At 42.1% G+C, this 17,043-nt stretch overlaps 1 protein-coding gene across 3 annotated transcripts in view; it reads right to left on the reverse strand.

The window, feature by feature from the left end:
- Nucleotides 1-338: 338 nt before the first annotated feature.
- Nucleotides 339-17,043, reverse strand: part of ARHGEF6 (Rac/Cdc42 guanine nucleotide exchange factor (GEF) 6) — a 122,003-nt gene continuing 105,298 nt past the window's right edge. The window contains exons 17-23 of one of the 3 annotated variants that reach the window (XM_014538935.1): nt 15,483-15,503; nt 15,343-15,357; nt 14,386-14,479; nt 13,378-13,467; nt 10,886-10,985; nt 3,833-3,887; nt 339-2,688 (exon numbers count right to left, since the gene is read on the reverse strand). In XM_014538935.1, coding sequence (XP_014394421.1) covers nt 2,548-2,688; nt 3,833-3,887; nt 10,886-10,985; nt 13,378-13,467; nt 14,386-14,479; nt 15,343-15,357; nt 15,483-15,503 — 516 coding nt within the window. In that variant the 3' untranslated portion in view covers nt 339-2,547. The remainder of the gene's footprint in view (nt 2,689-3,832; nt 3,888-10,885; nt 10,986-13,377; nt 13,468-14,385; nt 14,480-15,342; nt 15,358-15,482; nt 15,504-17,043) is intronic. The other 2 variants (XM_005865334.2, XM_005865335.2) reach the window with 2 other exon arrangements.

The raw sequence follows: 17,043 nt of genomic DNA on the forward strand, positions 1-17,043 counted from the left end.
TAAGATCAAGGAATAAGTTTGATCAGGAAAATGGATATTTTTCTAGTATTGGAATGCAAATGGTGAGAAATACAGTTTATAGGTTCAGGCCAGAAGGAGAGGAGTGAAATTAAGGAAGGTTCTGTCTCAAGGCATATATTATTTGTATAAAGTGGGGAGCAAATATCATCTGCCCTGAGTGAAAAAGGTCAAAACTGGCTAGGGGGCCTGATGATGATGAAATAGGAAAGGAAGTTGACATAGCATGAGAAATCTTTCTGCACACCAGCTAGCTAAATAAATAAATGAATAAATAAATAAATAAATAAATAAATAATAAAAGTGATAAAACACAGTACTTATTTTATAAAGCATTGTTATTCTTATTTATTTGAAAATGTCAATTTTTAAAGTTCAAAATAAAAACAAGTTAGAAAATTTGAGCCTGTGTAAGAAGGGACATGACAGAAGAGGAACTGAAAGGCCTCCAAGGGCAACAATTTAATTACAGGGTAACAGAAACCCATTTATAGAGTATTGTAAACAATACAACTATGGAGATACTGCTCTCAGGTTAACATGGCTTCATTTCCTTTATATTATTGTTTAGTGTGTGAGTGTGGACACCACTCTGCACAAGCTTCATTATCCAGACAACTGAGGGCCTCTCATCAGAAGGACCAAGTCCCCAAAACATGCATTTATACATGTCACTTTAAAATAAAGACCTTTCAATATTTTAAGCTATACCTTATCAACTAAAATATTTTGCAATCACAAAAATGTTTCCTATGGATATAGTTTGCACATTTATTGCAAGCCATTGACTAACCACAGACAGAGCAAATGCTAAGATCTGTGTTGTTTTTAATTTTTAGGTGAAGGGTGGCATATCTAAACTGCTGTACTTAAAAACAGAACAACAGCCAATTCTTAGACATCTTCTTCACTCTTCAGCTTCCAAAGACAGCTGTGTGTGGTTGGCTGATGTTGGACAACAGGAATAGTCTATTTCCTGTGAATGGTTCATTTCTGCCGTGCAGCAAGCAGTGAACAGCCCCATACCATGCAGCTATCAGAACTTGATACCTCCAGTACTAGAAAGAAAAGGGGCTTAGGAAGCTGAGAGGTTCAAGCTTCAAGTTTGGTTTCTAAACAATATTTGCAAAATCCATATTTATAGGCACCTTTCAAATGTATCTAGAAGACAGCTTTGATCAGTCCACTGGCCCCTTGCCTCTTTTTCCAGTGATCTTCCCCACCTGGCCAAATTTCACCTCCTTGGGAGAAGTGATTTTTCAATTGGGAGTAATTTGGATGTATGCTACTCTTCTGTGACCATCTTCTAAATCTGGTATGTCACAGCTCTAATTTCTGAGATGCTTACTAAGGCAATTGTTTGATTCCAGGAGAAACTTGAGTAAACCAATTCCAAATAATCTGCTTCATTAGTAACCAACACACAGCTGCTAGAGGGGTACTTTTTCCCCCCTGGATATACAAACTGGACCAATAGCACATTTCTACAAATAATGCTTAGAGGCTGATGAATATTAAGTTTCTCATAACATATATGGGAGAGCAATATGTGAATTAAAGCTGTCTGCTGGGATACAATATCTCCTCAATGGCAAATTGTTTTAAAGATGAGAAGTTGCAATTTGAATATGCAATGTAGATATAATACCTGCTCACAGTCGATATTTTTTTTTAAGTAAGCAAAGTACAAGCATACTACTTTACATACCACTTGGTATGGTTGGCTAAAAGCACTGAGGAAATATAAAACTTACAATGAGGCAGAAGGCTAGGGAAAAATTCTATTATGTATTGGAGAAGAGGTGGTCAACTCCATTGCTGAAGGGAGGACTGTCCAGTGCAGTTTGCTAATGGATTTGGTGTTGGTATGAATGACCCATAAAGCTTTTGACCCACAGAACTAAAATGTTAACCAACACAAAAGGAATAAGGGTGCTACTGTCTTCTTGGTCTTATAGACAACATTGGATAGTAATAAAAAAAAGTGCATTGAGGGGTAGCAAATGATGGTCCAGGGAAAGGCAGCTGGATCATTGGGCTAATGTGTGTTTGTCTTTCACTCTACTCTAGTCATAACTCAAAAAGCTTCGCTGTCAGTAAATTTGGTACTGAGGGGCTTCCAGGTACAGGAAAGCATTGGGGGAAAGTCAAACTCATCTTTAATAATCCATGCCTAGTAGCTTTGTGATAGTAGCCAGCCCCAAAAGGGTAATTAATGGTTGTTAAAGAGGCACTATGAATTCAAGGCCAACAGAAGATCAATTAAGTCATTTGCCTACATTAGCTTTCCTTTTGTTATTGAATAGAAAAAACACTGAGGAGACTTCTACCACCACCTCTTGCTTTTATCCCTGTCAGGAAAAATGTAACCAACCAACCAATAACCAAACAAAAACAAACAAACAGAGGGAAGGGGGCTGACTCAAATACAAAATAAAAACCAAGGAAGTGAGCAAACTGAGCCAAATCATTCAGATGGACATTTTAAGATGCACTGAAGGCACACTCTGCCCAGGTACACGGTGATGGTTATGGAAGAATGGAGGTCTTGTTACTGGAGTCAGCCCGAATACACTCATCAGTTTGCTTCAACAGCCTCCGAACGAGCTTTTCTAGGTCCCTTCTTGATTTCAATTCTTCTTCCAGGCATTGCTTCATTCTTTTATTCTCCTATTATGGGAAAAGACTTGATTACCAAACAAAGGGACCCCTTCTCAGGGCTCCTCCTGCTCATCCTCTTGGTGGTCTTCACTATGGACTACACTTTTCTTCCTCAAAATCCTTTCTCTCAGCTCCTAACACAAGGCAACTTCTTGATTCTCCTACCTCTCTCTGACAAACCTTTTGCATTCTTCTTTCTTGAAATACAACCATTCTCTAAGGCTCTGTCCCTGGCCCTCTGCTAATTCAATACTCTTTTCTTAGTGTCTATTCTCTTTCAACTCAAGTATCTACTAGGAGGCCTCCAAAATCTCTCTGGTACTTATTTCATCTCATCTCATGAGCACTAGGTCCCCAGTCCCCAATGCCAATTTGGTATTTCCCCCTAGATATGTTTCAAGCCCCTCAAACTCATTATGTCCTAAAGTGAACTCTATCTCCACCACCCCAAACTTCTCTTCCCTTGTGGTTGCTGATCTCCATGAAGGGCATCACCATATCAAACTAGATACCAAGGTAATAAGCTTCATCTTCAATCCCTGGCTCTTTCTTAATCCCAAAATCACACCATCATTTTCCACAGGCTCTAACTTTGCAATGTGCCTTCCTTTACATTCGTTTTCCTCCGCTGTAGCCTCAGTAGCACTACCTCAGGTCAGAACTTCATCATGTCTCACCCTGAGTTTTGTAATAAGTCCTAACTGGTCTTTCAGAGTCTGGTCTCTCTTCCTTTCAATCCATCCTTTACCCTGTCACTAGGTACAGTCAATCCTCAAACATAAGGAAGTGTGAACATCATGGAGCACTGGATCACATCTGCACTGGAGCTCACAAATTACGAGTTATAATTCTGATTACATGCTCACAAATTACTTATCTTTTCTTAAATTCTGTTAACAAATATCAGGAAACGTGAAAGTTTTAAGTAAGTTTTGGACCCTATTATAAATCACTAAATAGGTATAGAATCAAGCCTCAGAAGTTTCTACCCAAAGCCACATGGTAAAATCAACAAAACCCACCTTGATGACACAAGGAAAATAAAAATCCCCACCTCACCATTTTGTTCCTGGACCTTTCCCGAGAGCATCTACTGGTTTGTGACAAGGAAGAGGGAGTTATGATTTGAGAAAAAAGACTTATATTTCATTACCTGTTTCAGTTCTTTCACCTCATCCTTCAAGGCATAAACAGTGTCAACGAGGCTCCTAGAACATAAAGTTTAGAGATTAATAGCTGGCACTGGAGTATTGTTAAGTAACACTTAACAAGAAAAGCAGCTTTATAGAAATACAGATCCTGAAAAACAGAGGATTTTCTACCTGACCAGAGAAAATACTGCTATTAATTGTCCTTGTGTTCCTCCTTGTTATGGGCTAACCACCATCACCACGTATGCTCATGCAAACTCCATGTCATTGCACCTTCCCTACACTTCTCTCCTCTTTTGCCACTTACTTCCCAGCTTGAGTATTTACAAAAAAAGAACCTAGGGATTATCATCAGGTTTTTTATTTCTCTTTTGGGGGCAGGAATAAATATCACCTAACATATAATAAGTATCACAGGGCCCTACCAATCCTACAATATCTGTGCTATAGCATTGATTTTCTCACCTACAAGACACAAAGGCAGAAGCATTATTTCTGGAAGATCCCATCTACCTATATAAAACCCTAATATGCAAATAGACTGAACGGCGGAACTACCAAACAACCCATCGCTATGACGTGCACTGACCACCAGGGGGAGCGTGTGGAACATGGCGGGCATCAGCCACAGCAGGATGGTGGAGCAGGTGAGCGGGGCCCCAGACCAAGGTGGGGCGCCAGTCGCTGTCATCAGGGTGAACCTCTGGTGGTTACTGAAAATTCTTTGCTCCTGCACAACACAGTCCCTCCCAGCGCTTGCACCTGCTGCTGGCGCTGGCCTTGCTTGAACCCACTGCCAGTGCCGGAGCTGCCACTTGCACCTGCTGCTGGTGCTGGAGCCGCCACTCACACCCGCTGCTGGCACCGGCTCTGATCACTCAGCGCCATCAGCAGGTGAGAGTGGCAGCTGCTGGCCCTGATAGCCAGTCAGGGCTTCTCCACCTCCTCCTGCTCCTGAGGGACGATTGGGGCTGGCAGCCACCTCTCCCACCTGCTGCTGGTGATGGCCCTGCTTGCACCCACTGCCGGCACGGGCCCCAATCGCTCGGCGCCGTCAGCAAGTGCAAGCGGTGGCTGCCGGCCCCGATTGCTCCTGAGGGCTTCTCTACCTCCCTCTGCTCCCGAGGGGCAATCAGGGCAGCAGCTGCCGCTCACACCCACTGATGGCGCTGGCCCCACTCACACCCGCTGCTGGCCCCAATTTCTCCGCACCATCAGCAGATGCAAGCAGGGCCAGCATCGTCAGCGCATGGGAGCAGTGGCGGCAGGAGCGGGGCTGTCGGCAGACAGGGGATGGGGGGCCAGGGTGAGAGGGGACAGGTGGGGGCACAGAGGATGGGCCGAGACCCGCCCCTGTGCCCACCACAGCTTTGTGGCCCTCAGTTTCTTTCAAGGTGCACAAATTCATGCACTGGGCCCCTAGTATATTCCATAAAAGGATAAGACACCCTAGCTGAGTTGTGAAGCAGTCATTTCTTCTCTGGCTCTTCCTGGACAAGAACTTTATAGATCTGGGTTCCAGGTCTAATCCTACCACTTACCAAACAGTTAACCTTGGGTAACTAGTTCCTTCTCATTCTCTCTTGGTCTTTCTTCACATACAAACTGTGGATAATGCCACATTCCACTGAAAACCTCACAAAGTTGTAGGAGGTATTAATATAATTATAGACCCTCCCTCCACCCAGTCATCAGGTGCAGGTGGGCCCCAAGTCTGAGATCCATCAACCTGGCAAACATTGCTCACCCCACCCTGGAGTCTCCCTGAGATGTTGCTGCACACAACTTGCACACCAGACTGAACATCTTTCACTAGCTGTTCCTCACAAATCACTGGCCTCAGCCCACACTGCAGACTTTGGCTAAAATCTATCAAAGGTCCACAAACACGAAAGAAGCAGCAGTTGGATTTCACATGCCCTGTTCCTCTTGCTGAGCATGCCCAAGCCTGGCACTAGTGGCAGTCAGCCACAGTTCATGGCATAGCTTCTCCCAGGCACCTCCACACCAAGGAAAGGCAGCTGTCAACTGCAAATCACTTTGTAGCTCCTACCAGGTGGTCATGATCCAGGCAAAGGCAGTGGCTGGCATTTATCTCCATTGGAGACCCTCCTAAGAGGCCACAGAATCAATACACCTAGTGGCCAGATTCAAACCACACAAGGCTACCACCCAATTAGCTCAACAAATGACACACCCTTTGGCAGGCACCAGAGCCCCAATAAAGCAAACTCCGCTCCATGAAGTCAGGCCCTGGACAACAGCTTATCCACTGCAGTCACAGCAGTCTTCTCAGTAAGTTAGCCTGAGGATCAGTCCCACCCACCGATATGCTAACAACAATCAAGGCTAAACTACAACCAAAGGCCTCACATGACCTGCATAAGGGACACCCTTGGGGTATCTAGCTCAAGTGACCAGGGAGACTGTACCACTGGACCCCACAGGACACCTACTATATAAGGACATTCTGCCAAGACTGGCAGGCATAACAGATCCACCATTTAATAAATAGAATATAACACATGGAGGCAGCCAAAAAGAGGAGACAACGAACATGTCACAAATGAAATAACAGAACTCCAGAAAAAGCAATAAACAAAATGGAGAAAGCATAATATCAGATACAGTGTTCAAAACATTGATTATAAGGATGCTCAATTAATTTAGGGAAAGAATAGATGAACTTGGTGAGAACTTACAAAAATAAATAGAAACCATTAAAAAGAACCAGTCAGAAATAAAGAGTACAATAACTGAAATGACGATTACATTAAATGGGAATAAAATAACACGTAAAATGGAATCAACAATAGATTAGATGAAGCAGAGGATCAAATCAGTGAATTGGAAGACAAGGTAGCAAAAACGTAATTGGAACAGCAAAAAGAAAAAGATTTAAAAATATGAGAATTATTTAAGGAACCTCTGGGATAAAAATCAATTGTCAACATTTGCATCATAGGGGAACCAGAAGGAGAAGAGGGAGAGCAAGTGATTGAAATCCTATTTGAAGAAATAATGATGGAAAACTTCCTTCTCTAAATTGGTGACAGACATGGAAGTCCAAGAATCACAGAGAGTCCAAAACAAGATGAACCCAAATAGACCAATACCAAGACACATCTCTATATATAAAAGCCCAGACACTGACCGGCGGAACAACCAGAATGACTGGAATGACCGGCCGGATCTGGAGTGGGGCCAGACAGCCAACTTCCTGTGACCCCTCCCCCTTGCCGGCCCCACCCCTGATTGGCCTCTCCCACCCCAATCGAGGACAGGGAAGCCAGCCAACTGTCCCTGCAACCCCTCCCCCAGCTGGCCCCACCGTTGATCAACCCCCTACCCCATTCGGGGGCGGGGCTGGCCAGCCCACCACCCACAGTCCCTCCCCCTGGCCAGTGTCACCTCTGATCAGCCCCCACCACCCCGATCAGCCCGCGGCCCCTCCCCCCAGCCAGCTCCACTCCTGATCGCCCCCCCACCAATCAGGGGTGGGGCCAGCCAGACCACCACCCACAGCCTTTCCCCACGGCCAGCCACACCTGCAATGAGCCCCCCCCCCAAATCGGGGGCAGGGCCCACTGGCCAACCTCCCCCCATCTCCTCCTCACAACAGGCCCAGCCCTGATCTGCCCCGATTTGGGCCGGGCTGGCCAGACCCCACCCATGCACGAATTCGTGCACTGGGTCTCTAGTTTCTATATAAGGGGTGTATCACACAAACTGCACTTCAGGAAGAAGCCTGCACTAAGTTGCCTACCTCTGCATTGAACTGCCTTCCTTCACAGTGTTTCTTCAATCTGAGCCAGCCCTTATAAAGTAGTTCCTGGAATCCTTTTTCAACCAATAGGACTGAGGCTTTCCCCATATAATAGGAGTTATGCAGCTGTATTTCCATCTGTATCTTCACTAAAAAACTGGAGTGTCTCCATTCTGACCAACCAGAATAGTGCCTTTTGGACCAACCAAATTGTGAAGATTTGGAGTCCTCATTTGCATGAGGACAAACCAATCAGGGACCAGAGACAGGGACTTCTGTCTATATGAATCAGCTCCCCTCTGGCTCAGAGAGTGCACTTTCCTTTTCCACCAAAGATGAAACATAAAAGGTGTCTTACAGGAGCAGAGCACAACTGTCTATGTGGAGAGAGGCTTGGCTCCAGGCTGCCTGGCCCCATTGCTGGCTCACCCTAGTGCTTCACAGCTGGGCTGTTTCACAGTTGTGCTGCTTCGTAACTGAGCTATAACACTATTGAGCTGTTTGCACTGAATAAAGTTTCCTTTTTCATTGTACCCCAAATTGGGAATTCCTGTTGGTGTTGAATTGATACCAACAACCATCATTTGACATACTCAAACTATATAAAGAACTCATATGACTTAACACTAAAAAAACTAACAAACCAATTTAAAAAAATGAGCAGAGGACATGAGTAGACATTTCTCCAAAGACAACATACAAATGGTCAATAGATATATGAAAAGATGCTGAATATCACTAATCATCAGAGAAATACAAATTAAAACCACAATGAGATATACCTGAAGCTAACACTAAATAATAATGACTATAAACTAGAATTGAAAAATAAAATTCTAAAAAAATAATGAGATATCACCTCATACCTGTCAGAAGGGCTATCACCAATAAATCAATAAACAACAAGTTTTGGTGGGATTGCAAATTGGTACAACCAGTATGGAAAACAGTGTGGAGGTTCTTCAAAAAATTAAAACTAGAACTATCAAATGGCTCAGCAATCCCACTTCTGAGTATTTATCTAAAGAAATCCAAATCACTATTACGAAAAGAGATATGCATCCCTATGCTCACTGCAGCATTATTTAAAATAGCCAAGACATGGAAGCAACCTAAGTATCCATCAATAGATGATTGAATAAAGAAGTGGTACATATACAATGGAATATTACTTGGCCATAAAACAAATGAAATCTTATCATTTGTGACAAAATAGATGGACTTATAAGGTATTATGCTAAGTGAAATAAGTCAGATAAAGAGAAATACCATATAATTTCACTTATATATGGAATCTAAAATACAAAATAAACAAACAAAATAGAAACAAATTCACAAATACAGAGAATAAACTTATGGTTGACTAGAGACCCGGTGCACGAAATTTGTGCATGGATAGGGTCCCTAGGCCTGGCCAGCGATCAGGGCCAATTGGGGCCTTCCAACTGCCGGCTGGGGCCTTCCTTCATTCCGCGCTGACCCCTGGTGATCAGCGCATATCATAGGGAGTAATCAAGCTCCCGGTCTCCCGGTTGAATTCCCGAGGGAACAATTTGCATATTAGGCTTTTATATATAGATGATAGATAGATAGATAGGAGGGGTGTTGGGGGTTGGGTAAAAAGGTGAAAAGATTAAGAAGTACAAATTGGCATATACAAAATAGTCCCAGGGACGTAAAGCACAGCATAGAGAATATAGTCAATAATATTGTAATAAGTATGTATGGTGCCAGGTGGGTACTAGACTTATTGAGGATCATTTCATAAATTAGATGCATCTAACCATTATGCTGTACTTGTGAAACTGATATAATACTGAATGTCAGCTGTAATTAAATTATAAAAATTTAAATAACATAGTCTTATATAATAAAGAGGTGATATGCAAATTGACCATCACACTCTCACACAAGATAGCTGCCCCCATGGGGTCACAAGATGGCCAAGAGGGGAGGGCAATTGGGGGTGACCAGGCCAACAGGGGAGGGCAGTTGGGGGCAACTGGGCCTGAAGGGGAGGGAGGGCAGTTGGGAGGGACCAGGCTTGCAGGGGAGGGCAGTTGGGGGGGAACAGGGGAGGGCAGTTGGGGGCAATCGGGCCAGCAGGGGAGCAGTTAGGCGTCAATCAGGCTGGCAGGGGAGTGGGTAGAGGATGATCAGGCTGGCAGGCAGAAGCAGTTAGTGGCAATCAGGCAGGCAGGCAGGCGAGCGATTGGGAGCCAGCAGTCCCGGATTGTGAGAGGGCAGTCGGACATCCCTCGAGGGGTCCCAGATTGGAGAGGGTGCAGGCTGGGCTGAGGGACACCCCCCTCCAGTGCACAAATTTCATGCACCAGGCCTCTACTTATAGTATAATCATTTATATTGAGTGATTACCATGTGTTAACCTTTATAAACACTTATTATTCCATTTAAGCTCACAACAACCTGAAAGTATTACTACCATACTCATTTTAAAGATGAGGAAACTGAGGCACAGATAGATGCAGGAACTTGCCACAGGTCACACAGCCAGCAAGTGGTAGAATTTGGAGTTGAACCAGGATTGTTCTTCTCATAAGCCCAAGTGCTTTACTACTTGGCCGTTATCACTCCATACACCAGATGGAAAAGTATTGTACACTGATGACGCCAAGCACTTTGAAATATGCTGTCTGCTGCAAATTTAGGCTTGATTTCAGAAATGACTCAAGCTTAAGCAAATGAATTATTTTGCTACTTTGTGTTTATTTTATGAGGCATGCGTTATTTAAGCTGATTTTCCCCCCATTAGGCCACCCTCACTACTGTGCAAAGGTAGGCCAGGGACATAATCACCCTGAACCTCAGTTTCTTCATCTGTAAAAGTGGTGAAAATAATGCTTATCTCACTGATTGCTATAGGATTTTAAATGAGGTCATGTTGGTGAAAGTCCAGTGCTTGACTCAATAAATGTGAGAAGCACCCTCTAGGCAGGGAAATTGATGCCATGGCCTCCCCAGGTGCCCCATACATCCATGTAGAGTGATATTCATATGTATCCTGAAACACCTTACTGTATGGGGGAGTGGGCTCCAGGGGTAGCCACCATGAAGAGAGTTTTGCCTCCTGTGTCTCTCCTTCCCCCTTCCCTTTGCTGGGGGACAGCCCTCCCAAGGCTCCCAACTGCATGATCAACAAAGATGGTCACATTCTCAGACAAGAAGGGATAGTGCTTCAGTATAAGCTTTGCAAGAGCCACATTGCCCTGCCAGAATCATCTTTCCAGCCCCTAGACAAATCAAAAAAGGTTTAGTCTACTCTACTCACTTTTCTTCGATGATGGTCTGACCGTTGCTTCTGGTTTCTTCAATGATGAGTTTCTCTTCCTCGGGGAGTAAGACTTGTGGAACTGAATCTTTACGAGAACCTACAAATAAGCATTGCAAAAAGGTGGAGAGGGAAGAGTTCCTAGTGAGAACTATTTTTAGGTGTCAGTTCCTTTCTCCTATTGTTATTGAAGGGTACTTATTAATAGCATGTTACAACCTTGCACCCAGACATCCACCCAACATTAATGACTAAATCTTCCTGACCTGAGAAAATTCTAAATGACCAAATATATTAAATCTTGGGGAGGAGAGAATCTTGTACTCAGAAAAATTATGTGAAAGGGCCACTGTGATACCTGTATTCAACCACGACCCCATCTTTTCCTGTTTTGCCTCTTTCACAGCAAAAATTTGACCAGTGATCATTTGTCTATGCACATCTCCAGAGAAGAGCACACCACATCCTATGCTATGGTGTTATATAATTTTAGTAAATTTAGAATAACACTACACTGTGACACAACATGCTTAAAGGGCCTCAGAAATATCACTCACTCCCATTTGTTCTCTTTGCAGTCCTATAAGGTGAGGTAGGGTCAGGAAAGACCATTTTGATCAAGGGTAGAGCCAGAGTTGGGAGATTTCTCTCTGCTCATACTGTCTATAAGATTTGGGATAGAAGAGGTGGCAGAACAGACCTAGGACCTAACCAAACAGCTCTCCTGCACATCCAATCTCCCCCTCATTTCTGGATCCTTCCTCCTGAAGCTTGAGCCCTTAATCTCAAGTCTCCTTGAGTCACTGGTTTCCTATCTTCTAAACCAGTGGTTCTCAACCTTCCTAATGCCACGACCCTTTAATACAGTTCCTCATGTTGTGCTGATCCCCAACCATAAAATTATTTTCATTGCTACTTCATAACTGTAATTTTGCTACTGTTATGAATCATAATGTAAATATCTGATATGCAGGCTGTATTTAGGCGACCCCTCTGAAAGGGCCGTTCGACCCCCAAAGGGGTCGCGACCCACAGGTTGAGAACCGCTGTTCTAAACCAAGCTCCTTCGTGCTGTGAACACTCACTGCCTTCACTTGACCACCTCCCCTTTCCTGAGGTGGATATGTCTCTACCTCATAGCACTTCATAGGTACTTAATAAATGGATAGCAGACTGACTGACCAACAGACTGAATGCAGCAAGAAATAATAACAGTTTTAGAGAAACAGAACTTTTGGCTGGAGAGGGATAAAGGGTGGTAGTCACCATGATGCTAAAAGGCTTATTGTCTGCCAAGAACTGCACTATACACTTTCCACATGTAAAAGGTAGGCTGCGGAGGGACAAAATGTGATTCTTTAGGTTAGAGTACCTGCCTGCACCTTCAAGTATATCTATCAACTCTATTGATGTGAAGAGAGGTTGTGGGAAGAGGAGATGAGGTCAGATTTTGTATGAAGGATGTTGCTTCTGGTGTCTCCTTGTGCCCTACTCATTCCTACTTTTCACAATAAAAACTGCTCTCACTTCCCTTTTCTGGATCCTCAAAACTTGTTAGCAGAGCTGGGTATGCCCAAAGCCACAGCCAGGTTTTGCCTATGAAGCAGAAGTTGTGACAGTCCCCTCTTCATGGTCAAATGTGCCAACTTCCATATTGAGCGTTTTCCTCATGACAGTCTTAGAGACAGTCACTTCAAAAGCATATGTCAAGGCAGTCCACCTAAGTGATCCTCTCCCACACTTGAGATGTGTCAATGGCTGTCCAAAATGGAGCATGATGGAGAATTCATTTCTTACACAGATACCAAATCCCCACATAACCTATCCTGAGACATGATCGATGTGACCTGGCTTTTTAAAAAGCACAAAGATGAATCAGAAAACATTATCTCGCTTTCATTTTGTAACCTGAAAATTGTTCAGGGACATACCCTCACCTAATAGTTCCCTGATAAATCGTATACATTTGAACAGCCCCTGCTAAGCAGCTACATTTCCAGATTTTCAGAGCAACTTTGAAACTTGAATTTGGTGAAGCACTGTTTGCTTAAATATGCAGCTGATCAAAGATAGTATTTTGACTTCCTTTCCAAATCTGCCTATAAGAAGAGATTAGCATCAGTTCACAGACACAGGAACTCTCTGGGCTCTTTAATTCCTAACTAGTGTTGATGAAGGTATCTGTGTACTTCAAAGGAGAATGACTTTTTAAAAAAAATTTTTTTCATTTCTATCACCTCCAACTTTTTTACTCTTGCATCTCTCTTTCTCTCTGGGTGAAAAGAAACTGGGTAAACAAACCGCTTGGTAGGTAAAACCACCTTATCTGAAAGATGCAGTCCTGTACCGCTCCTCTGCACTGCTCCTCTGCACCAAGTCACCTGTTTTAAACACCCTGCACCAATGTGGGTTGCTTTTCTCTTCTTTTAAGAGGCAGTGAGCAGTAAAAAAGAAACATTACTCATTAGAGAAAGTGGTTTGGGGGAACCTACTTGAGCCATGGCCTTGTTGAATATTTGCGCTGGTACAGTAGGCTTCAATCACTTTAAGAATCTGAGCGTCCTCTTCCAGAGCAGCTGTACCTGTCAAATTTAATTAATAATTACTTTTCATAGTGATATATGCCTCTGGAGCCTCAAAATTATGCAGTGAACTCCACTGCTATGGACTGGCCTCTCTGACCAGTGGTATTTCTGAAAGACAGGAGCAAAAGCTTGTTCAATTCTCATAACGGAGTGAGAGTGACACTATTCCCAAGGAGAACTGGGACCAGCATCAGTGAGTTCAGCACCAAGGGTGGCATGCTCCCAAAGCCCATCCAGAGCTCTAAACTGGGGAGTCCTGTCAGTCTCCTCCTCAAGGCCACATTTACAGCACTGGGCTTGATACCAGCCTCAGTTCTCATCCAATACAACACATCCTTCCTCTCTTTCAAATTTCAAGGCGCAACTTCTCTAGGAAGCTCTCTCCATTAACCCTAGACATTTTCCCAACCAACCAGCATAGTCACTGATTCTCCCTCTTCCTTCCTCCTCCTCCAACTCATTCTTGAAATGACTAGATGGCATAACCCTGTTAATATGCTGACATGCATACCCAAGTGAGTGGTGAGGGTGAGGGAGGGGGATGCAGAAGCCAGGGTTAATTAACAATTTATCCAGACTGTATTTTCGACTAATACACACAGTTTTGTCACACCTGATGAGAAACTAAGAGGGGAAAATGTATCCATAGCAAATGCTCCTTTTAATGGTTCTAAACCAGGTGGGCAAAATATTCAACATGAAAACCATACAGATGGTGTCTGCCTCAAATGACATGAAGTGCAGAGGAGGCAACTTATTAAAAAATTTTAGAGGTAACCAAACCTTTCTATGCATTTGTTGTTATGTAACAGATGATGCTGGGGGGGCAGGGGGGGGGGAATGCTCTAACTGCTTTTAAAAAAATTGTCTGTTATTTAATCCATTACCAATTTTCAGAAAGTACAAAATGCATACTTTTCCGAATTACATATTCCTCTTCTGATGGCTTTCTTTCAGTCTTTCTTTTATGAAGAAACTTCTTCATGGTTTTGGGGCTTTTACTAGATTCCTGTAAGAATAGAGGTTTCTTTATGAATTAAACTTATCCTCTAAAAACAAATAAAAAAGAGCAAATAAAATTAAATAGAATGGTTCTCTCTTATTTTGTATGTCAGTATCAGGAGTGCATCAAAATGTAATACTATCCACAATTTTTAAAATGGTTCCAATAAATTCTGAAAGGTTAAGTAAAACAGAGGCAATGACATTGTCCTCTCAATTGCTATAGGGATGGGAGTAAGACTGGAGCGTGCCTACTAAAGATGCAGCAGATTCTCCAGGAGACCAAATGCCTTTAGGGTACCATCTGCAGAGAAAGTAATGGATGTCAGTCCTAGGGAAATACAGTATTCCTAACGTGGTTTATATTCCCCACTGACACAATATTAAGGGAATTTAATAGTAATTAAATTATAACTACTACTGTACTATATACCTCTTTTCAAAGAGCTTGAAAATGATTTAAATTAATCTTCCTGTGCAACAGTCCCACAATGAAGAATATTAATTTTCATTTGTCTGATGGGAAAACTAAGACAAAGAGACTAAGTAATTTCCCCATGGTCAGAGAGAAAGGCCAAATGAAGGACTTCCTGATAATAATTTTGGGTTAGGGGTAACGTTCCTACAGCCAAGCTCAATATACATATATAAAACTTTTTTAATTAGTATATTTAAAAAGATATAAATTATATCAATTATTGAATTTGTTTTTGCCATATGCATAAAACGACAGACATGAAAAACTCACATGTGACAAAAATAACAAAAAAATACCTTTAAAATACAGGAAAACAGACATTTTTAAAGCATTATAAAATGACAGTTTCATATGTATTTCACAAGAGCCTGCTTTTTGAAGAAAATACTTACATGCCAGAATTGCATCTTCATATTTTAGCCACCAATAATAACAAGGGACAAAACAAGCACAAAGGAAAGCTTCATTCATAAAAGGTTACAGCACAACATTATGATGTCACTGTAAGCCAAAGATAGTGTTCTACCCTTACCTTCAAGATATAAGACATCCTCTAAAGTGAATATGTAAAGAAAGAGAAGATGAGCGTGAGAGGTCGATGGTTACAATGACCAAATCCATTTATCAATACTTCTAAAACAACATTTGAAATGTTAGTGTTATCATAAATTACACAGAGAGAATATCATCATGTTTCCCACATTAGTTTTAGATGCAATATCATCATGCAAAAGCCCAAGGAATACAGTTCTGTGCAGAATAACAAATGTTGAAAATAACTAAAATACACACTGCATAGTAAGAATTTATTAATAACTCTTCTCCCAGCAGAAAAAAATAATCATGCCTTAGTTTTAATGGATTAGTTCTGTGAAGGATTAAGTCAATTTTACCCCCTCAAAGCTCACCTTAATTTGAATTTAGTAACTGACAATTATGAAATATCCATCATCAAAAAGGGAACCTACATAAATATGAAGTGGCACTCCTGGTTTAGGTAATCAAAAAAAAATTGGATGATTGCAATTATCACAGGTCAATTTTCAAAGCAAACCTGTGGGACTGTTTCCTGGCCAAATTCTGAAAAAAGGTACATAATGAAAATTCAGCTCAAGAGTTATTTTTCCTATCCTGTTGTGTGGAAAGGATAAAATAGTTCTCCAGTGTCCAAATATTGTTCCATTTTTACTACACTAAGAGTTGAAGCAACAATCGAAACAGTAGCATGTGTTTCAAAGAAAAACAAACTCAAAATTCAGCTAAGTCTTCATCATTCATCAAAACATACGATAGACAAATATATGCTGTCTTTGCATCATAACTCTAAGACGTGTCTCACTTTCATAAATTTAAATCTTCACTCACTAAGACCTATTTAAAGAACAGTTACAAATAAATGATGATCTTTTCTAAAAGCTGAAATGGTGAGCAACAGGTTAGGGGGAAAAACGACTGTTTGGATGGAAAAGGTAAACTCCACACAGCTATGGAAGCTAGTGAATGACATTTCCTGATTGCAACTTCGAGAGAAAATAAAGCCTTGAAATCCCCACACTACCCAAATACCAAATGTCCTCTACAGTTGACTTAGAAGACTCTTTTTTAAAGACATTCCTTTCATTAAATTCTTTTCCCTTTTCAACTGCAGCAAATAGTTCAGACTTTCATAGTTCAGACACATGGCTTGTTACCATAAGACTCTACTGATTTGGTTCAATAGATCAAAATGATCCAAAAAGTAGAATTGGGTCTGTTTGGTTGGAAATTCAACTCTAATGAAGTGGCTCTTGTTTGAGATGTGTATACATCACACCAATTTAAAAATTATCATATCATCATAAAGGTAAAACAAAGGCACTTCAAGAGGAGGTTGGGGAAACTCAGTACACATAAACCCTGTGGAAATTCAATAAATATTTGTAGATAAACAATGGGGAAAAGGAAAATTAAGAACTAAAAATCACCCTAGCTGGTTTGGCTCAGTGGATAGAATGTCAGCCTATGGACTGAAAGGTTCCGGGTTTAATTCTGGTCAAGGGCACATGCCTGGGTTGGGGACTCGATCCCCAGCAGGCGGCATGCAGGAGGCAGCC

This window comes from Myotis brandtii, unplaced genomic scaffold, assembly GCF_000412655.1.
Source record: "Myotis brandtii unplaced genomic scaffold, ASM41265v1 scaffold206, whole genome shotgun sequence".
Lineage (NCBI taxonomy): Eukaryota > Metazoa > Chordata > Mammalia > Chiroptera > Vespertilionidae > Myotis > Myotis brandtii.